General features: G+C 39.9%; 1 protein-coding gene across 1 annotated transcript in view; it reads right to left on the reverse strand.

The window, feature by feature from the left end:
* Positions 1-3266: 3266 nt before the first annotated feature.
* The window catches only part of Mctp2 (multiple C2 and transmembrane domain containing 2), a 224255-nt gene continuing 203208 nt past the window's right edge, over positions 3267-24313 (reverse strand). The window contains exons 20-23 of the mRNA XM_051148727.1: positions 24176-24285; positions 11420-11529; positions 5490-5587; positions 3267-3335 (exon numbers count right to left, since the gene is read on the reverse strand). Of these exons, the coding sequence (XP_051004684.1) occupies positions 3267-3335; positions 5490-5587; positions 11420-11529; positions 24176-24285 (387 nt within the window). The remainder of the gene's footprint in view (positions 3336-5489; positions 5588-11419; positions 11530-24175; positions 24286-24313) is intronic.

A 24313-nucleotide genomic window follows, 5' to 3' on the forward strand; every position in this document is an offset into this window, starting at 1 on the left:
ACCCATCATTGATGGACTAGATCTTATGGCTTTGGAGATGAGGAAAAAGCACAAAGAATGAAAACAAAAGATATCCACGAGGACCCCATCCCCAGTCCAGAAGCCGAGCTTTTAAGCTGATTTCACACACTCTGACAATGGAGCTGTGTCTTGAACCTTGCAGCCCAATCTTGTCTTCGATGTGGATCGATATTCATTCAGTATATTCACATTGTGTAGGTTACCTGCCTATTAGTCACGTAGGAGTTGCCATGCAAACTAACATAGGAAAGACAGTTATGTACTGATAAAATAACTTTACAAATGTTCAATAAATGTATAATTTATTGAAATACATTTCAACAAGGCAAGGAGTGAATTTCTAGACAGAGGAATTCACGCCACTCACAAAGCAGGAGGAAGTTATTTAATTGTAGGAAAAGGAAAAGTTACTTAAGTCTTCTTGTTGTGGAACTCCTGTCTTGGCCCTTATCTGAGGGGACAGGTGGACTTCTTAGTAACATTTCTCAACAATAAATTTTAACACATACCACAACTCAGGTTTTCAAGACCGACCTTCTGTGTAAAGTGCTGTGAGGGACTAGGGGTTAGGCCCCAGGTATCTGTGTGAGGCATCTTGGGTCACGAGGGAGCCAGGCTCCAAATGCTCATGGCTTGACTATAGAGCCGTGAGAGTGTAGCTTTCATTTGTCTCTTTTATCTTTCAAATGGCCATCAGCTCTCAGATTTACTGTGGTGGCTTTGCAGTGATTCCATTCCAGTAACATGCATTTTACTCAGTGCTGGTCTCAAATCATATGAACTGTCATGCTGACAAATCTGGACATGCCAAATGACTTCTTTCTATGAGTGTAAATTGTGAATATTCTCAGGATGAAGAAAAATCTTGCAGAAGTTGCTAACATCTTGGGTTAAAACAATTCCTCCTTTTGTATATCAAACAGTGGAAGGAGGAAAAAGAAATCCACGTTCCACGCTCATTTGGTGTCGTGCATACAAGGAGAAGAGTTCTGCCCAGTGTGTGACAGGTGCTTCTTCAAGATGGACTAGAGTATTTAATTATAGTATTTGTCATTCTCTGAGATCCTGGGCTAAAACAGGATTAGACCTGTACAACTGTCACAATTGTATAAATTTTAACATTTTGCTTCCAACAAACACTCGTTTTCTCACATGCAATGTTGATTTAATCAACAAGCAATTGTCAGTTAGTATAGAGCTTAGGAAAAGTTGGCCCTGTCCTGCTCTCAGATACCAGCTGGCATTTGTGTCCTGAATTTAATGTTGTGAGTTCTATTTGGGCTATGAAGGAAAGAAGTCTCGCTAATGATACCTTCCTGTCGGGGAAATTATTTCATTTAGAAATTCTAAAGCAAAAGAACAGCCATGAAGGATGGGTTCCACATTTAAATAAATAAGGGGTTATTTTGCTCCCAAAAGTTTTCATTCCAGTGACTGATCAGATCTCACATGTCGGCTTAAAGATATCTGCCTTGGGTCATTACTAAATGACAGACTATGATAAACTGGATGATGAGAATAAGACAATGAAGTATTGTTTACACAGAAGATTGAGTAACTGGTTGAGACAAAGAAGTTCTCGGGCATCTATTGTATGCACAACTAACAGATTTACTGGGGCTTTTACAATCTCTTCAAAGCTCTTTTCCAGCCAGCTTCATTAACTTGAAGTAAATCAAATCATGCAGAAATCGGGTGCTGCCACAAAGAAACCAGGAAGAAGAATATGAAGAAGAAAAAAAAAACAGACATGAGATGATAAAGTTTAGAATCTTTGGCATTTTTTTCATAAAATATTTTTTTGGAGATTATTAAGTTACAATGCAGAAACAACAAAAGAGAACCAAACACAAGTAAATCAGATCTTTTTACCCCAATCGTCCTTTACAGTACTTATATAACCCTGCACATAGCAAGTATGTGTCTGTGTCAATGAAATACAGATTTTAAAGGTTAAATACCATTCTAACACAAAGATATGTGTACACATTTTCTACATGCACAAAATTAATGTTTTTAAACCTGTCAGAGTGCTGTGGAGTTGTGGAGTGCTCAGTACTCAGACATTATCTACAGAGGACTTTTTGGAGATTGTTTTGTATGCACAGAGTTTTGAAATAAGATTCAATTGTCTATACCTTATTTTGACACTCAGAAAAACAAAACACAAATTTGGACAGCCAAGGGCAGTTTTACTGTCTGTTCAAAATATCAGGCAACTAAAATGATTTTTAACTTGCTAAGAGTCTCAGTTAGTAAGCTCATTAATACTTCGATATTACTAAAAACCTTCTGAATTTACTCATTCGTCTCCCTCAGCTCCCACCATCTCTTTAAGGATGCATATTGACATGGACATCTTCTTTTGGTAGTAAGCAAAAAGAGAAGTTGGAAAAATGGCATTTTGCAGCAATAAAATACTATTACAAAACCTGTATTTTTCTGATGGGTGACTCCTTGGGACTTTCATGGATAGACCTTGCCAACAACAGCTGGGATATGATTATAGGCTGGCATCCAATACTAAGGGGTCACCAAAAATAAATATACATATGCTTAGTAATCACAGCCGAGAGATTCCTAAATATCTGGTTTAACTCTGGAAATCACTAAACATTCATTTTTCTTATGTACATTATCTGGATGGATAGATGGTGGCAAAATAGTCAGAAACAAGTGGGGTTTATAGAGACTATGAATAACTGAACCACTCTTCATTGTTGATGTTAAGACAGAGTTTTCATGTGGAGCAAAGGCTGGCATGGTACAGTTCCTGAGCTGGCATTGAGCTCATCACTGCCCTGCCTTGGCCTCTTCACCCTTAGCTTTACATGTGTGAGCCACCAGCCCCAGCTGGAAAAAAGAAAACCTTGAACCTTAATGAAAATCTGATGAAGATATTGAAATAAGTTCAGCATCATCCTGGAATAAACAACCTCCTGGTTGTTCAGAGGAGCACACTGAGATATGTGGACACCTTGTTTTATGTCCTAAGAATGGTTGAGAGACTCCCACAGTCACAGATTTAATGCCTTTTTTTCTTGTTTTGACTCTCAACACATCTGGGACATCCATGCACAGGGGCCTGCGAGCAGGGCTGTTTGCATCTGTATATGTGAAGAGTGCAGAAAATGATGAGGGGGATGCACAGAGCACCCATTTCCGGACACCTTGGTACCACTAGAGCAGCTAGGACATGGGACTGATCAGCTGTACACTGGATGCTCAAATCCTCAGTGTGAGCTCTAGACAGTACTCCGCTTCTTCCGAAGTGGGCTGTGGCTGCCACAGAGCTTCAGCTCTGCATACTGCACCTGTGAAAACACACAGACATGATGCTGGCAGTTAGGTAACCCTAGCTCACCACGGAGTGTGTTAATGGCTCCCCAAGGACACAGACATGGCAAGGCAAAGGAAGGAAGGTTCAAAGGTAATGAATCACTTTCTAAACACAGAGCCATGGGGGGATTAATTGCAGGAAGGGTTTCAGAAGTCATGCATCATTTCTTGAAACCAAAATATTAAAAGCAGGTTTTTCTAATGAGATGCATGGATGTCTATGGGCTTCTATTTTGCTCACTGCTGCTTCCTGATCTTAGTCTTGCTTATACCAGCTTTCAAACGTAAATAATCTAATAGCTGCCTCTGAGGATTGTTAATCTTATATTCTTACCTAACACTGATTCCAAGGAACCTACAATAATGAGAAAAAATTCAGCCTCTTACAGACATTTATTTTACCTCAGACGGGACAAAATATTGGAATTGATACCAGGCTACAAACTTATATAGAGGTCACTTAAAATTAAGTTCACTCATAATGTAATGGCTAGAACATCTGCAATAAGCATGAACACTTGGGGAGTCACCAACGGTTATTGTCATTAGAGAACACCCTGGTGGGACAGGAAGATGTGCTAATGCACGGAGGATCCTCATTCAAATATTTTGTCATATATATCTCTGTGATTATACCAACTAAACTTGGATGACACATTCCAAGGGGTGGGGCCAGGACCATGGAGTGGTGGAAGTGATGGAAATTTTCTATTCACAGATGTTGTATGAACTCACACTGTAACTCAACTGATGGTACATTGCAAGTATAATACTTTCATGTATAGCTGTGATAGGCTTGTGTAGACTGCATTTATTTTAAACTACTATGTTGTTGACCACATGTGCTACCTAATTTTAGCATTTCTGCCAACTTCCCCAAGGATGTTCTACGTACTCCTACACTAGGCTACACTTTCTCAAAATCAGATAAACAGGAAGAAAAAAAGTTTTGTGAAAGTCCCCTAGAAGAATAGAAGATAATATTACAATTGTTTCTAAATGCAAAACATATACCAGGTTATTATTTCTCAGTTATGTCATGTAAGTGATAGAGAGTAAATATATCTTTATAGAATTGAGGTTTGCAGGTTTATGTTATGAAGTAAAAGCTTAAAAACTGAAAAGCACCACAGAGTACATTTTAATGTCTAGAATGTGGAATGAAGGGAAGAGATCTGTTGAGACCTTTAGCCCCATGTGTCTATAATCCACCTGAAGATGCTGGGAAACCAATTACACTACATTGGCCCAAAGATAAAAAATCGATACTTGATTTAGGGTTCTCTCAGACAATAAAAGACTGTGCCTTTGATGATCTTGATGATGCTTCATGCCATGATATCCCCCTTTGCCCATTTAGTGTTCACTCTTTTCCATTAGGGAATTCGCTGCCTGCCTGTCTTCCTCTGGCTTTGGTGCAGGCAAGTCTGCAGGGCCCTGGATGGGGCCACTCCTCGAGACTTTCTGTTATTGGTGCTTTTGTTAATCTCTGGGTATCCACAAAATTGAGTCACTGCTGGACTAAGTGAGCATTACCTGTGACTAATACTTGCGATTGATCTCAGATTTGATTTCCCATCACCTCTTCCTTTGTGTGTGCCAGAGTAAGTAGCGGTTTGCCCTCAGTCTTCCCTAAGTCTTTAGTGGAAAGAAGATAGAGGGGAGGCTGAAAAGATAATTGGGGCAAAAAAAAAAAAAAAAAGGAATAAAAAGAATAATCCTCTTGTCTCCTACTTCCCCGAAAATGCCTGCCATCTGGAGGACTAAGAAAATAAGCAATGCCCCCTCTTCACTGGAGCTCAGGTAACTCCTGAGTTCATCTCACTCTCTTCAGGGAGGAAAGCAATCAAAATGAGACCAACACCGCAGCCCTGTAGCTGCTCAGTATGAGTTCCAGATCCATTCCTAAGTAGCTCTTTTGCAGGATAATTTTCCTCTGTCATTATATGCTTTGGATGAAGGCTGTTTTTCCCCCACACCTCCCAGAAAGAACTCTTCAGGGATTTGCTGACTCTTTTTATCTCAATTACTCACACAAGCAGAGTCATGTGCCCTTCCAGGTCTCTAGCGCTGGTAAGAACTCAGCGCTGGTGCCCCTGTGTGTGGTGACTGATCAGAACATTGCATACCTTCTGAACGTCTGAAGGCACCCTGGAGAGAAAGTCTAGCAGCTCGTTATTGTCGATGGAATATGGATTTCGAAGCTTCTTAGTAAATTTATTTATGCCTGAAAACAAAAAATAAGGTACATTTATCATCCATATCTACCTACCAACATATCTATCTATCTATCTATCTATCTATCTATCTATCTATCTATCATCTCTACCTACCTGCCTACCACCTGTCTTTGAAAACATGTCTCAGTAGGGGAGGAGAAATATTCACAACTAAAAATTAGTGTGAAAACAAACACTGTACTTTCAATTGTGCACAAGTTGTTGTCATGTGGCATCATTCACGACAACTTTTTCCTGAAAGGATGGAGGGTCATGCTGTGGAAAGAGGGGCTCTGCCTCCTTCAGCTGTGAAAATCCCATTACAACACCAGCAGCAGGGCAGCAGAAACCTGTGCTAAAACAGGGGGACTGATTGGCTCTTTCGGTAACCACTGATTAAAAGCCATCTCTGCTATAGAGACAAATGTCCCAGATGGGAAAAGGCCTCTACTAGTCAAAACAAGTCCCTGCTTGGATGCTCCGGACCAAACATAGCTGTCGGGAGAGGAGGGTGGGAGCTTTAGTGGGCAGAAAGAAACTGCAGCAATAGCTCTTCTTTTACTTGTTTTTTTCACAGGATCCTTTTCTCTCACTGCAGAACAGAACTTGACATGTTGATTGCACGTTGCTGGCAGAAACTGTGAAAAGTTATTATTGGAAAATTATCTCACTGCAGTGACTAACTTCATTTATGGACTGCAACAGTGAAACATGTGTTTGTCCAAGCAACAGAGTCTGGAATAACTTACAATGGGGACGGTCGTAATTAGAATGAGGTTTAATGTTCAAGATGCCGATAGACCCTACGGCCTCTGTGAATCTTAGGCTGTGCAGCTGGAGTTCCTGGGCTGCCCACAACATGGTTTCTTCTGCAGAGAGAGATTCCTCCCAACCTTCTTTTGTCTTCTACTCTGTTCCTTGGGGCTGCTCTGCCTTAGCCAGATCTCATAAGCTATAGTCTTTTCACCAAATGTCAACCTTTTTTTTTTTTTCATGTTGAGTTTTAGAAGCAGAAAGACTAGGTGTCCTTCTGAAGTTTTGCCACGGGGTGCTTGTTTAATAAGGATGGTATCTGAAGGCCCGCCTGTCCCAATGACGCTGAATGAATGCTCAGCTTAGCTGTGCTCTGAATGGCTCCTACTCAGAAGCCAAGTTCAACAGTCCCCATCACATGAAAGGTTTGATGTTTCCCTTTGTTCATTAAATATGACTTTGCTTTCATCTAAGGACTAGACTTCCTGCATGGCATTGTACCTGACACAATGACAACCTCCAGTCCTTTCTTTTGGGGGTCAGATTTACATCTGCTTTGCAAATGGGAGGCAGCCATTGTTCATGAGTAAATGGTGGCATGGTGGTTGGGCTGGGGAAGGATCTCAGTTATGTTCCCCTTTCCTTCAAGTCAAAGCTGCACTCTGCCTTTCTTCCCTCTACCCCCACAGCAAGCTTCGTGTTTGGAACTAAAATTCCCCCCCAGCGTTCCTTTAAACTAAAATACTCTCACTGTGTTATTCTAAAGACATTTAATTGTAGCATAGGCTTTTTGGCAAAAGAAAACAGACAAGGCAAAGTGATGAAGGGAGACAAAGACGTATTGAGAAAAGATGTATCTTCTATTGTTAATTATATATAGTGTGCGCATCTGGAGCCTTTACAACGAACAGCAAGGCAGGGATAATATCAGAGCCGATCAAAACACCACATTCTTAGTCACTGAGATTACAAACCTGCACGGCGGCTCAGATGCACCCATAAAGGCAGAAGTAGTCCACAATGCAGTGAGGCTGACTATGTTTGAAAAACTTGGAATAAAAACCGCAAGGTATTCAGCGTGCATGCTTCAGAAGTCTAGCTCATTTTCAAGGCATCTTACATTCAACAATTTCAGGTATTCTACTAAATTACCTATTATGTGAGATCAAGGATAAAGAGGGCATTATCGACTCCTTGGTCAACTTTGTGGGGTAAGAGGGCAAATAGCAAAGGTACCGGCATGCCCGGGCTTCTGTTCCAGCTTCATAATGTATTAACTGTGTGACTTCAGGCATATAACTTAACCCTCCAGGGCCCAAGATGTCTGACAATGTACTCTTCATAATAAAAACCTTTCCTCTGTAGTCTCCAGGATTGATAATAGAATCCTGCTGAGTAATATAGCCAAGGATTTTATAATTTGCAATTACCCAACAATGGAGGGTAGTTGGAGTCATTACTGTAGATGTCAATTAGATAGGATCACAAGGAGGTAGTGATGGAAAACAAGTTCTTTGTGTTATCCATCACACACACTAGTTTGGGACACATACCCAAACATGGACACTGTGTCTGATCCCGTGATTCATGACTTCAGACTTATTTACAAAACTGAAATGATACAGTTATCTGTTATAAATATTGTTAGCCAAGACAGGAAAAAAAAGTTAAATCAGATGCAAATAGCATTGCTGAGTGGTCCCAGACTTTACGACATACAGATCAGTTAATGGAGCTGAGGCCTCCAGTAGAAAAAGGAATCACTTGGAGAAGTAGGGTGGCTGCTTTCCATTTCCATATTACAATACCAACCATATGGCAGAGAATGGCACTGTCTATAAAGTACTTGGGCACATTGTGCAGAGGTCCAAGGATAGCACTTTTGTTGAATGCAAGACTGGACTTGTGCTTGTTCTGGCAAATCCCGAGTTCCCTTCATATGCCAGATAGTACGTTCTCAAATGGAAGTATAAGGCAAATGGGTCACAGTTCCTTCTTACACAAAGCTCAACAGGTAGCATGGGGAGTTTCTATCTACCATGCAAAAATGGAAGGGTGTGAGACCAGAACTGGTAGATAGTAAGGAGAACATCTATGTATGATGAAGAAAAGAATCAAAGGAATTATGGGAAAACATGTCAAAATGAGCAACAACAAAAAAAGATGTGCATTGGACTGGATAGTAGAAAGGGCTTCTGGATTTGTGTAGATCACACAAGCCAATAATGTCCCTTAGAGACTTCTAGAAATGTATTTATCGTACAAGTTAGCAAAGCCCAGAAGAGCAAGGTTTCTAGGGTGACTTCAGAATTTCTTCATAGATGACCCTTTGTGGAATTTCCCAAAGTCACTCTCACAAAATACAGCAGTAGTGGGGGCCACAGCAGGTCGCATTTATGGAGCACAAGTATTGAGCTCACACTTTCATGCACTCCTTACATATTACTTACACTCACCTGCCTAACTACACATTACAGAGCCAAAGGACAAAGCCAGTGTTTCACCTGTCAAAATGTTACAATGTGTTCCCTGCATCTAGCAGTATTTCCCAGGAGGCTTCTCCTGTTAAGCTGTTTTCATGGGTTGGTGTCGATGAATTTCTGTGCTTGAAGTGCTCCTACAAAAGTATTTGCTGTACATAACATGAGATCTTAGTGCATGTAACGTGATTACTTTTTTTCCCAAAGGGTTAATGCCACCAATTAATTTCTGACACTAATTCATCTGGTTTAGCAACCAACAAAATTCAACAGGTAAGTTTTAGAATAAGTCATCTCAACCTTATTCAGGTTAGAAGGAACAACCAAAGCTTTAGGCATATATATAAACTCTTTCTATGTGATAAGGTGTGAGTCTACAGGGAATATAGACTTTTAAAAGACATGCAGGAGTATTCTCTGAGCCTATGATAACTTATAACTAACTCACCTTGGCAAAGAAGAGGTCATAACAAGTGCAGAATATATTCCAAAATGCAGTGCCTCTTTTGCATGAGGAGACAAGGCAAGCCATCCCTTATTGATGGCTAAGCCTTGGACTCCATCGTGTATTAGTAAACTCATCAGCAAGCTATAAACTATTGTCTAAAGTGTAGAACAATGCAACTAGAATGAAAAACTGAAAGGAATTATTTGGGCCAATGAGAGCAAAGCTAACTCCATGCTGCTTAGCAATATTAGCCACAAACTAAAAAAACAGGAGAGATATGTTTTGTTAAGTTGGTGCAAAGAGATTTTAGAAAGCTGCCAAGATGTGAGACTATTAAAACAGAAGCCAGAATGATCTGGGTGAATAGAGAGAGGCACAGGATCAACAATCAGAAGAGGAAACATAACTCTGTACTTTCTCTGTGTATTAGATCCCTGTATTAGACAACTAGGGTTCAAAAATACTGGCAAAAACAATGTCTGTGCTGAACTTAGGCTGATTTTCCATTGCCAGTCCCTAAAAATATAATATGGCAATCATTTATCATATATTTATATTGTTTTATATGTTAGTAATCCAGGGACATTTTAAAATACAGGACAGTTTATATAGATTATAGGCAAATACCATGTCATATATGGGACTTAAACATCTAGAGGTATGGGTATTCACAAGATTCATGGAAACAATCTCCCAAGGAAACACAGGGAAGACTATGTTATCCTTTCTTCTGGGAGGAAGGATGCTCAGAAGGATATTCAAATATGCATAGCATTCAACAGCTGACCATGGCATTCAACTCAGCATGATCAAGGTAGTAGGCAAAGGCCTATCATTGTCAATCCCATCTGGTTAAAAGACAATATCTAAGTGCTAAGCAAGAGCAGGAATTGGATTTGAAAATGAATACTTATACAAATGAAGAAAAATACAATTATTTCAGCATTATAATTCAGCAGGGTTTCAAACTTCGTACTTGTTCCTCAATCATGCCTAATTCTTTTAGATCAAGACTCTACAAAAAGCAATTAGACTATGTCTTTCCTTTGGGTACAATAGCGAGAGCTTTAAGATTTCACCTAAATAACACAGAATGGCCAGGTACCCTCCCCCACCCCTTGCTGTTGTGTAGTCTTATGAGTTATTTCACTTCTCCAATAACCTCTCTCTCATTTCCAAATGTCCACTTTGGTTTTCTTCATCAGCATGGTTCCCTCCACCAACACCGTCTTGGTAGATTTTCTTGATGGATCTAGAAGAAAATGGTAGCTTTTCTCTTCATTCCCAGGTTCTCTGCTGTTGCTTATGGGTGAATGCATCTAGGCAGTCTCTCATCGTTGGGACTTCCTTAAATATCTTCATGTGGAAGATCCCATGAAATGATGAAGATAGGAGATTCAGCAATAGTCATATGACAAAGCTTGCTGGCTTCTGCATCAACGAAGCTAGTGTGCCCTGCTGCACTCTGTTATCTCAGTACAGATGTGTGGGCTCACACACAGCCTTCGATTTGGTCCAGCCACTTGCCTGAATGTGAAACTTGCCATGGCATGTGTGCCAAATTGATCCTTTTTCTTGTTGCTTTTTAAATGGGCTAACCTTTAGGTAGGCGTGCCACGTCCCCTGCAAACAACCACTTACTCTTCTTTTTCCCACTGCCTAGGTAGGCACAGAAGTCTGTCCCTCACCACACTGCTTCTGGATTTAACCATGACGTCAGTTCATTTCTTTGCTGCCGTTGAGATGAAGCGTCAGAAGCAGTGAGGCAGTGGCCAGACCCATTTTTGCTGTCTATAAAGAGCAAGATGCAGGTGTTTGCCCACCATTTGAACCACAGTGCCTCCGCACAGTTACTAGGCCGCAGCCATTCATTATTCAAAGGGATTTATGAGCAGGAAAGCCTAAAGGGAAATGGCGAGCCTGATCGTAGTTTCATTTGATTGTGATTCTGCACAGGGCTTATAAATATCCATGTTGAGACCTCATGAAACTGGCCTTTGCAGAAAGATCCTGGAAATTTTCATTCCCCAAATGTATTCCTTAATCTTATGTGTAATTGGTAACAAGAGTGCATTTAAAGTTTATGGTTGTACTTTAAAAATGAGTAATTTGTTCTTACCTGGAACTGCCTGTTAGCAAAAGGACGGAGTCAGACTTACCCCACAGTAGAATGATATACCGCAGAGGGATGAAATACAAAGCAACAGTGGCTATGGCCAGAATCAAACAGGCCAGCAGCGAAAGGAAGGGGACTGTCCAGTTAAACACACTGTGAACAAACCACATGAGTGTCAGTTAAGTCATCATGTCACATGTATTTCTAGTATAGCTATAAATTAAGGCCAATTTTAAAAGTTTCTTTAAAGATGTGTGTGTGTGTGTGTGTGTGTAAATTATGCTACCCTGAGTACATGCTTCATTGGGAACCTGAGAGATATTAATGAGTAAACTATCAGAAGACCCAGTTAGCTCTGAACTTGTCAGAAAACCAATAGTACATTCTTCCTCAAACCAACAGTCCCCAGCAAAACCCTCACACACTGCATGGTGGTTAAGAATGGCAATGCTGCCGTAATGGCTTGGTGCCCACATCTCTTCAAAAGTAAGCCTCAGGTAAGTCATTTCCAGGCCAATGTTTTCTCTCTAAATATAAAATGGAGAGTATTATTACTTCTGGGTTGTCATGCTTTTGTGAGCCCTAGACTGGGCCATGGAAGTGAATGCAGTGTGCACACTACTGTGTAGTCCTTGAAATCTGCCTGGCTCCTGAGCTCCCAGCTGTGCCTAGACTAGTTCTGTCACTGGCTTCACCTGCATATATAAGTAAGTTGTAGATGCACTGCCTTGAATTAGAAGTATAAAGAATGTTTTTTTAGCCAGGCACAGCAGCTCACATCTGTAATCCCAGCACTCAGAGAGGTGGAGGCAGCCAGATCTCTGTGATCCTGGTCTACAAAGCGAGTTTAGGACAGCCAAGGCTATACATAGAAACCCCATCTCAAAAAACAACAACAAAAAACAAAAACAAAAACAAAAAACACTTAATAAATACAAAAGAAAAAAGGAATGCTTTTTTCGGGTGATTCTGGGGGAAATGAGAAAAAGGGAGGAGGAGGAGGAAGAAGAGGAGGAAATGATGAGGAAGAGAAAGAAAAAACAAACAAACAAAAATGGGCATGGCTTTATGCCCTGTAACCCCACTGGGAGGTGAGTGAGAGTTGTTTCCCAGGAGCCCCTTGGATAACCAGCCTAGTTGAAATAGCAAGCCCCAGGTTCACTGAGAGACCACCTCAGAGGAATAAGGTAGAGAGCCAGAGAGCGGGACACCTGCCATCCTCCTGTTGACACAACACACTAAGCAAAAAACACACTTGTGTACCATACACAAACAACCAAGATTCCACCAATGCTAAGAAACTGTAAATAGCTTGCCCTCTCTTTTACACTATTACCAATATTTTTTAAACCTTTATCCCTTGAGAGGTATAACATATAAGTTCCTTCGTATTAAGTACATTTGTATATCCTTTAGAGACGCTAAAGGACAATTTTATTAGAATTTAAGTGAAAAACATAATATTGGTTAGGAGGAAATCCAGGAAGCCACCAGGAAGAGAGATAGAAAAAAACTCCTTTCCACATGGAATTGAAATAGTGTTAACTCAATAAGACAATTATTAGGTATCCTCTCCCATCGGAGGCTCCTAGCTCCAGGTTTCCATATATCAATGTAGTGTTTATCCTGCCTCAAGACACTTCTCTCTACAACAGACAGAGACCATTATAGAAAACCGCAATCAATCAAAATCCAGAGTTGTGGAGCCCAGACCCAATGAATACATCTAGAAAACACTCCCATACTTGAGCTCAGGAAGCACTGTAGAAGAGAGAGCAGAAAGATTTTAAGAGCCTGAGGAGCCAGGAGTTTCCCATCGCTGTGTCTCCTAGTAATCTCTGAAGCTACACCCAGAAAGACTCACCATCATGACAGCCTAAACATGAGATGAACGAGGCCAATTACAACAGTGGATGAGGGAAAGGTCATGAGGCCTCAACCTACATGAGAATTGCGGGTAACTAAGGAATACTGAGGGTGGGAGAAATAGTCTTCCCTAGGGAATAACACACCGACTGGTTATTCAGTACCAAATGCACAACCCTAAACACATAGGCATACAAGTAACATTATATGAATTTTAGTACGTTGTGTTTAGGAATATACATATATGTATGTGTACCACACTAAACGAAAAAGGAGGCCAGGAATTTCAAAGGGGAGGAAAATGGTATATGGGAGGCTTTAGAGGCAGGAAAGGGAAGGGGGACTGATGTAATTATAAAGAAAAACATAATTAAAAAATTAAAAGTACTCCTAAAAATGGAAATGGGCCACTGGGCTGAGGACAGAGCTCCACGGTGCTCTTTAATATGCCTATTGACTCTCTTGTGCTGAACAGTATTTTTTTCTTGCCTGGAGTCAGTTTATAAAAGTGTATAAGAACACTGAGTTATAAGCCAACTGGCTTGGGCTCTAGTCCAACTGTAATACTGGGCAATTGGGGGGGGCTGGTTTAATAAATCTGAATTATATCTTCTCAGTGAGATGGTATTATTAATAATATGTACATATATAATATATGCCATATATATCTCGAGGATTAAACAAGAACTTATATTTCTAAATACAAATATGGATTTTCATTACAAAATTTGCTCTTGTTTGCCTTGTCAATTTATAAATTTGGTAAGGCATCTTATTTTTATCTCTCTTTTTAAAAAATTTTTTTTGTGGCACAGTCTTATACTAGCCGGAAGCTCAGTATGCATTCCAAGTTGGCATACAACTCATGGCTATCCTCCTGCCGTAGCTTGCCACCGTTGGGACTGTTACACATGTGATGCTGCTTAGAATGGATAGAAACTAGAGAGAAGTCCTTAGCCAAGGCCACAGAGGCACTCTACACGACTGGCTACCAAAGCATAGGTCACGGCGCTTGCATTCAAGAAATCACCTCTCGGTTAGTCACGAGGAAATCTCTGAATACAATGCCTAATCTAAGAAAAGAATGGCAGGACACAAAGACCACTCACACATACAACACCTCAAAGTTAGTGAAAACATCAAAATATAGACATCAATGCATGCATATAATTATGACTGAATTTACCCATGTGGAAACAGTAAAGTAATAGATGTCTACGCTGTGATAAATGCCTGCAGGATATATTCCAAACAGTAATGATAGCTAAATGTGATGGAGTTTAGGAATGATGCACAGAGTACATTAAGAGACTTTCACTGGCCATATTTGTTTTTTATAATGGATACATCGTGAAATAAAATAAAACCAAAGCAAATGTGAATACCAAACTATGGTTTTGAATACATTTTAGTGGTAGAAAAAAAATGAGCAGATTACCATACATATACAGCCACAGTTAGGTATGAAGATGTAGCCCTTTGACCTTTGCAGATTATTTGTTAGGACTGTGCAATTAAAAACAGAGTTTTGGTCTAACATTCTGTACCCATAAGTAAGGAAGCCAGCTTCTTTCTGCTTCATTCCCATTTTAGAGATGCGAGCTGACAAACTGCACCTACCCTACAGGAATCCTCGGGCTACATAATGAGTTAATGAACACAAAGCATTTAAAACACTATATGGTAGGTACAATGGTTATTTAATACATCTTAGCTATTTGCATTACTTTATTATAATATAAACGCAACATAAATATGAGAAGAAATCTAATTATACCACATAGCAGTATGAAGTCAAGTGTTAAAATACATGAATGTACTGTTCAGGAAGAGATATACATCATGATTCCCACTGTAGCAATAATATCATCCACACTTAAAAGAGTAAAGTGCTAGAGACATGATTTGGAAAAATAGCTTTTGGAAAAAATACGCCACTATTCAGATGACAAGAAAATAATATAATGGTAAAAAAAAATCAAATTAATACAAGTATGTTAAAAGTAAACTCAATTCAAAAATCATTATTCTACTTTTTTTTTTTTAACAAAATACTAGGGTGTTTTTAGTTTGTTTCTGTTACTTGTGTGAGGTAGGAAGAAAAAGCCTAGAACATCCCTAAATCAAGCATTTTATAGGCATTCACGGTATAAAACAAATGTATATGTATTTACAGTAAGCATAAGGGAGAAATAAACGAGTGAAAAGAAGGGAGACCAGAAGGGAAAATCCATAAAAATTATGGATAGGAAGGACCAGCAACATATTGTCAGGACCTGGGAAGATAGGACTGCAATCTGAGGTTAGGTTACTTGTACAGATTAAAAAGCTTTGATAGCAACATGTAAAATAAAAATAAAAAAAAAAATACACGAATCACAAGTTGGTAGTTGCCCAAGGTGAGCCATGGCATAATCTCCAGCAGTAAGATTACCAATCCAGATATCTGAGCCCTGCATCATAACAATCCAAGAATGGAAGGTTCACAGCTGATGCCAAAGGGCACCTGGCTCCATAAATAAGACCCAGCAGAAACCAAATTCTGAGATAGAAGATTTCAGGTGCTGAGGCCAACTTCACATGTTAAGTAACCATGTTTAGTATGGAAAAGTCATTAAATAACAAGCCATTAAAAACTAACTCATAAAAAAATATCAAAAATAAATAGGATGTTTAAAAATCAGACATTGAAATCTAAACATATTAGTAACCTTATGAAATTCAAATAGAATACATGCTATGATGGGAAGATCTCAAATGTCATATGCAGGACACAAGTCAGAAACAGTGCTGGGAATATTGAAGGAAAATAACTAGACATGGATCATGAAAGTGTCAAAGGGAAGCCTGTGCAACTATGCCCATGTAATCCAACAAGACAGCAAAAGTTCATTAGTAGTAAATAGGTTACTTCCTAATGAAGAATAATGTCATTCATGAAAAAAATAACAATTATAACATGTAAAAACTAAGAACAAAAGTATAGGTCACAGGCTGGCTATAGACACACAGAGAACCACCAGCCATAGGAGTCATTACTTTTTTTTTTTCTTTTTTCTTTTTTTTCTTGGTGCAGTTATGTGGTGGACAGATGCAAAGAAAGAAAAGCAGAAGAATTTGAGCATTATAAAGAGAGAGAGAACCAGAGCTGAGAGAGTGGAAAGAAATAGCCTGCTGTGAGTAGCCTGCCTCTCCACCTGAGGCCATTGTGACATGGTGGCCCACACAACAGCAGGGATCTGTGTCTTATGTCCATAGCTCATATCACCACTAAAGACCATACGAGTGTCCATATGTGCTACCACCTGCGACCACACTGATGGCCAAAAGTTGTGCAGAGTGGCCCATGCCCTTCATTGGCAGCAGCATTCTGGAGAGCTGGCCCCACTGCTCACCAGCTACAGCACTAAGGAGAGCAGACCCTGAACCTCAACTGCACAGCACAGCAGAGCTGGCTCTGTAGCCTGAGTGCAGATGAGCCAGCCTGAGAGTATGAGAGCAAGAGAGCTGACCCTGGCCCTTTTGGGCTGCAGCATTGGGTGAGCAAGCTGGAGTGAGTGTTGGGGAGCTGGTGGGCTGACCCAAGGGCCAGGTCTAGGGACTTTGACTTGGCCCACTTCAACACCACCCTCATCTATGAAGTGCTGGAGCATGTGAAGGAAACCAGTCCTATAAATCTAAAACTACAGGATCTCCATGACACAGGGTATCTGAGAGGAGTCCCAGTGAGGATCCAGTATTGATAGGGTAGGAGAAGCCAGAGGCTTCAGATCAGACCAATGACTCATTGCAACGAATATTTGCAAATAAAGGTGTGTGGAAAAAGGGGTATACTGTGGGACACTCTGTTGACACACTACAGCTTCCACACCAAGATATTTTTTTATGCTTTGTTCTGTTTTGGTGTTTTGTTTGGTTTTTGTTTTTGTTTTGCTTTTTATTTTCTTTGAGAGGGATATTGCAAGGGCAGACAGAGGGCAGATACAAAATGACAGGGAGATGAGTGGATTTGGGATACATGATGTGAAACTCACAAAGAATAAAAAGTTAAAAAAAAAAAAAAAACAGAGCATCAAGAATATAGAAAGTCAAAAGCAACAAAATTCAAGGAGAGAGTTCCAAATCATGGTGGATTATTCTAACAGATCTCTAAACAACTGTTAGAACAAATCCACCAAAAACCAATGTTTAGTGCACACACAAGATATGACCATAGTAATTTGATTTTAGGAAATATACACAGTACAATATACTCAGGGATCTACTTACTAAGCTTACATGAAAAAATTACGAAAATAAGCTATTGCTGGGCCAATATTTTCTGAACATAAAGGAATGGGATGACAATCGAGAAACAAAAAGATGTACAGAAAATTTCCATAGTAACCTAAATTAAGCAACAAATTTCTTGGCCAAGAAAGAAATCAAAATAAAAATCAGAAAACGGCTTTCGGTAAATGCAAATGATTATTATTACTATCCAAAATGTCAGCTGTGGCATTAAAGCTGTGCTTACAGAAGACTCAATCTTTACATTAACAAGAAAGATTGAAAGTAAGTGATGTAATTGCCCAGAGACAGAAAAATAATAATAAATAAAGACCCCAGAAAGCGATGAGGAAAAGTAAGCAAGGAAAGAAATATGAAGCAGAGATTCATGAAAGCAAACATGTGTGCCTTCTAAAGACTAACATAAATGACATGGTCTTGTCAAGGGAGAACATAAGGAAAAACAACTATCAAGAAGGTACTGCTGCAGATCTTACAACATACAAAAAAGTAGAACACGCAGAACTGACACACCTCATCAGGTAATTGTGCTTGCTAGCCACATAAGGACCTGAGTTCAAATCCATAGTACCCATGTGAAAAGTCAAGCAAGGCTGCATGTCCCTGTAACCCCAGAACTGAGTGAAGACAAGCAGGTCTCCAGAGCTTGCTGGCCAACCAGCTTAGCCAAGGTTCAGTTCAGTGGCAGACCCTGTTCAAGGCAATAAGGCATTGAGCCATAGAGACAGACATGGGACATCCTGGTCTGTTCTGTACATATGACCACCCTCCTACAATAGGCATACGCCACCCACATTTATGAACACACAAACAAAACAGTATGCTATTCTAAATAATTAAGATAACTTCTAATAGTACAGTTTATAAAACATGTTATAAAAATTGAGCCTGCAGAAACATAATAGAAAAATAATATGACTTACTATATATGTGTGCATGCATACATATGCATATATATATATGTATATATATGTATATATATACATATATATATATATATATATATAAACAAGAGATGAACATTTAATTAAAATCTCAAGAAAAAACTGTACTCCCAGATGCCTCTGACAAATCTCTCAGGTATGAAAGGAAATGATGGTTCTCCTCCTCCACCAAAATCTTTTAGAGATTAGAGGAGAGTAAACCCAACTGGACTCTTCTATTGAGGAATTTGAAAGAACAGAATATAAACTAGCCACAGTATTAATCATCCTGGCAAAATCCTAGGTATGTGTCTATATTGTAAAACCCAGCAATAAAGAGGCACAAACAGTACTTGAGGGCACTGTATCACAAAGGACAGGGGGTTTGTTTCAGGGTGGTAAGCTTGGCTCCCATCTAAAAATCAACCACAATACTTCAGCACATTAGCAGAAGGAAAGGAGGGGTCCGTGGATGAAGCCCATGATCATGCAGAAACTCAACTTCTGTGCATGATAAAACTGAGGGACAACGAGGCACCAAGGAACTCTTCTCAATCTGAAAGGCATCTTTACAAAAACCTATAGCAGACATCTTCCCCAGGGATGTAGTGATAGGAACTTTCACTCTGAGGTGGAGTCAGAGGAAGCGATTTCCACCAACCATGTTGTGATTGGCGTTGTCTTATATCCACGATCAATGCACCAAACCAAACTAAAACACACAGGAACTGCAATGAACAGATGAAAAGTTTCTCATATGACAGGAAGATCTAATAAAAAATCCAAAATCCTTTTCATATAAGAACTGCAGTAACAAAACCTACCAAAGGTCAATGGAAACAAAGTCAGTGGAGGTAAATGTATTTTACCTCTAAACACCAGTAAGGAGCGGGTAGAAAATAAAATCATTTTTAAAGATGTAATTTAAAGTAATAACAAACAAATCAAGAACTTGAAAATCAATCTCTCACACACTTAAGTGTCAAAAAATCTAAGATGGAGAGTAAATGGTCAGAAAAGATGGAGGAAGACATCAATTCATGTGACCTGAATATTTCTGTGTGCCAGATGAATATACACATTATGTATGCATGTATGACAAAGGCCAGAATTCTGGTGGGAGTCTTCTATGGCACATTCAGAGTTGAACACCATGGCCAACTAGAGCTTTCCTATTTTGAAATCAAATAAATTATGGCATGTTTTCATAAACCTGAGTGGGTTTCCTGAGTTGGGAGCTCCCCAAATTCTAGTCATGGAGAAACAAATAAAAGCCAACTTTCTTAACATGAGCCCACCACCATTTGAGGACATAATTTTGTAAACTGTAAGGTACTTGGCAAAAAAAAAAAAAAAATGACTAGCAGTGTCCAATAAGATGGGTGCAGATCTGTCCTGCGGCCCCACCCCACACAGAGTTGGGGTTAATTCATGACAATCCAATGGTTACTTTTATCTCAGGCTGTGATAAATGTATCTGAGGACAAGTGAAGTCCTCAGATGCTTGCTCTATTAGAAGTAAAAGCTACTGGCCACACACTCATTGCTGTAGATTGTTCTCTCTGGCATGTCCAAAAAGATGGCCTCATTTAGTGTATGTACAGTTGTCATGCTAGCGTGCGAATCGTCTTCTGGGCATTTGTCCTTTTTTCTTTGCTCCCTTTTTAACCAACTCTTCTCAGGGTAAACACAAAGTGTGCCACTGATATTCTGCTGAACTACCTGTGATTCTAACTGCCCTTAACTTGGTTTCTTAACCCCACTTCCTACTGAGGACAGTCCTACTTTTACAGATGTGCCATCTACACTCTAGGCCATCAGAACACCAGCGAGTCTTTACCTTCCTAGGCCCCCTTAATCTCACCAACTCCTCCTTGAAGCTTTGCGTAAATGCTCAAAGATACAGGAATAGAACAATCAATCAGTACACTTAGCTCCTCAGGATCATTTGAGAGGCTCTGTAGGAGAGTGTAGTGCTGACTAAAAGTTTCAATGTGATATGCACACATATTTGAAATTTGCATATGTTAGAAAAAAGTAATCAGAGACGATAAAGCAGGAAAGATTAAATACTGTTTCCCCCTCCATATATAGACAGTGTTGACACTCTTCCGGACAGTCGCATGGAAGGCCTGCTTTAAGCACTTCATGTAAAATATCCCTTGTTGCCAAAAGTTGGGTACAAGTTTTCTTGGTTTGTAAGCACAGAATTACAATAGAATTCCAAGTGTGTGACAAATGACATCCCACTTGAATGCCCAGCAGGGAGTTTAAGGTCACTGTAATAATGAATAGGCAAAGAATTAATAGGCGTTGAGCCTATTAGCCTTCCTGTGTGGCAGCTGGGCAGAACAGTGCTCTGTTCATGGCCTGTAAACATGTTCCGGGCATGGCCACCACAGCTGTGCCGGGCACAGCTGCCCCTCAAAAAAGCCCTGTAGAGATGGGAGCCTGCTGAAATCACTCTGCCCTCTTCTCCCATCAGACACATTTCCTTTTACATTATCAGCTACACAACAGCTACATTTGTGCTTTAGAGATGTCTGAGAATGGAGACAGTTGTACCAAACATCATCTTCCTTCCTCGGCCTTGCCCCCACTCCACATCCTCTCATCCTCCGGGCTCCCAGTACGTTCTTTACTCGTGTGTGTGTGTGTGTGTGTGTTCTAACTACTCAGGACCTCTTGTAATGTGCCTCATCTCCAAGCATCAACACTTTTCTCCCTGTGTCATGAACACGTTGCTTCCCTACTTCTCCCTGCATCTTTGTTAGTGTTCGGGTTCCTGTCTTTGCACAGGATGCCCATCCATGGCAGCCCCGAGCCGCCATTTGCCAAACCCTCTTCTTCCATTTTCAGAGATTGCTAAGAGGCAGCTGCTCACTCTTGCCTTCTAGTTCCCTGTCTTTTAGGTCACTTTCTGCACACGGCAAGCTTTCCCCACTATCCTATCTGACTTTTATCTACTAAAGCTATATAATTCTATTTTCCTATTCCAGTTTTTCTTCTTTACTGAAAAAAAAAGAAAGAATTCTTGGAGAGTGTAGTGCTATGACTGTGTAACAATAAAGAATGCAGGTTCAAGTCTAACTTGAGTCTTATTGACTGTGACCTTGGACTATGTATTTAATCACACTCTTTAGCATCTTAGGCTGTACTAGGAATCACTGCCATGCTCTGCTAGGAACTATGGCATCCAACACTGAGTGATTCCACAAAACACTCACTGTCCGAATGGCTTAGCGCAGTGGCTGGCCAGCATGCCACTAGCCGATGGCTTGCTTAGCCCAGACAGCATTGCACACTGTCGTTCTCAGCAAAAGAAGCTACAAAAGAACTATGCACTCTCCTCACTGGATGTTATTCCTTCAGCTGTTTCTGTTAAACACTGGCAAAGCCAATCTAAGGAGTGATTTGTTCACCATGTGAAACCTAGGAAAATAAATCAGATAAGGTGTTAACGTATGTCAGCAAAAATCCTTGCTCTCTAATTCTTTTCTATTACGATGTTAAAAATGAAAATTACACTGTTTAAATTTAAACCTGTGTGTTTGAATTTTTCAGTTTTTATTCCTAATTGTGTGTGTGTGTGTGTGTCTGTGTGTGTGTGTGTGTGTGTGTGTGTGTGTGTGTGTGTGTGTGTGTGTGTGTGTGTTTCTGGTTGTGGATGCAGGTGGATGGTCCACTAAGACCAGAGATGTCAGATCCCATAGAGCAGGAATTAAAAGCAGTTGTTAGCTGCCTAATATGGGTTCATTGAAGCAGGGCCCTCTGGAAGATCGAAAGGACTCTAAGGCACCGAACCCTCTCTCTATCCCCTGAAAGTTGTTATTTACTTAGTTGTAAGCAAATGTGCATTCATCTAGATAGATACATGGCTTATGCCTATAATCCCATTTCTTGGTAGGCTGAGGCAGGAGAACTACCATGAATAACAGGCCAACTAGGGCTACAAAGTGATGTCTGGACAGCCTGAGCTACATAGTAAGCACAGATCAGCCTGAGTCACAGAGATGAAATATCTGAATAGCAGCTCCAATAACCAAAACTGCTACATTGATAGTGAAAGGTTATTTGATGTCAATATCTTTGGACCTCCAACTGAAAACAAACAGTATTTGTAGAAGACACATTTATTCTGTATACTCCCTGATGTTAACCATCACTTGAGATTTTCCTGCATTCTTATGTAGACACATTTACTGAGCATTTAACACTACTTGAAAGTGCTTTACTTCTACAATTTCAAAACTAGTGTCTTTTTTAGGTAATTAGAGCAAACTACACAGACATGACCAATAAGATAGGCATTAATTTGCAGAACATAGCTGATACAATTTTGGATCAAAGAAGGGATAAAATCTATTTATAAACCTAAAGAAAACAGTTAAAACTCACATCATACTAAATAAAAATGCTCTTATACACATTAATACTGCATAAAATAAAACAAAAATTATGAATCCTAGCCTTAATTGTCTCCATTAAAAGTGTGACCTGAAAGTACAGGGTAGCACATTACAAGCTAAATTTGAGGAAAATGTATGCCACCTTATTTTGGCTTTTGCTTTTGTTTGTTTCTGCTTGTTTTTGTAAAGAAACTTGTACTGGTCACATAGCAAACTGGTTATTTATACAACAATAGTAAACAACAGAATAACTGTCAGAGGTCACAGAGCCTTCTAGAATCAAAGATATATTCTCTAGCATGTTGAGAAAATCCTGGCAGCACACCTTTAATCCCACTGGGGAGGTAAAGACAGGCAGATTTCTGTGAGTTCCAGGCCAGCCAGGACTACACAAAGAAATCATGTCTCAAAAAAATGCAAGGAAAAATAAAAGGTAAAAAAAATAGTAAGTCCTCAACTTGACCCTAAGATAATCACATAGGTGATGAAGTAATTTCATGTCCCTCCACCTAAGATATTATTAGTTGTATACCAATTTTGGAAATTAAGAAAATTTGTTTTAGTGAGCTACTTGATTTTAGGGTTCAGGTTTAAAAACCCTTTGGAGCACATTTGCTTCCCCCTCTGATCTCTGAATAAACCCACAGGCTTTTCACGAAAACCCAGATATTTCTGAAATTCAAAAGTGCATTATTAATAGTTGTGCTTCAAAGACTAAGCTCAGTGCCTGAGTTTGCACCAAGTCCTCTGCATACAAAGGATGGTTTGCAATTTAATGTTAAGGATTCCTGAGTATGCAAACAAGTGGGCCTCTGGTTCTTGTGTCTCCATTGTGGTTTTTTTCCCTCTGTCTAACTTGAATGTGATACTTTTTGTTTTATCTTATTGTATTTTTTGTCATGCTTGGTTGTTATCTCTCAGAAGCCTGTTCTTTCTTAATGGAAGACAGAAGAGGAGTGGATCCGGACAGGGGAGGAAGTTGGGAGGGACTGAGAAGAGTGGAGGGAGAGGAAGCCATAATCAGGATATATCATGTGAGAAATAATCTACTTTCAATAGCTAGGGGGAGGGGGAATAGTCATGCTCAGACAACCCATGTAAACTGAGCCACATTGTCACCCCAGTTCTGAGGTAACCCACATCTGCCAAGCTGACAAGCCCAAAGGACAAGGCAGTCTAGGTCAACCCCAGTTGAGTAATACCATTGCTTTTCTCATCACTTACGAGATCCACTAGCCTCCTCCTCCTCCTCCCACCATCCCGTGGAGGACCAGGTCTACTTATACACCACTGCACACAGGGAGAACTTACTTCTTAATCCTCTCTCCGAAAGAAGCAACTTCCTCCAAGATGTTCTGGACAGTGGAAACAATATCCTGTACCATATAGAGTCTCTCGATTATTCCCTTTTTCTCAGATTCCTAGGAAAGGCAAAAAGGAACATTTGTA

The sequence above is a fragment of the Acomys russatus genome, chromosome 7, assembly GCF_903995435.1.
Source record: "Acomys russatus chromosome 7, mAcoRus1.1, whole genome shotgun sequence".
In the NCBI taxonomy this organism is placed as follows: domain Eukaryota; kingdom Metazoa; phylum Chordata; class Mammalia; order Rodentia; family Muridae; genus Acomys; species Acomys russatus.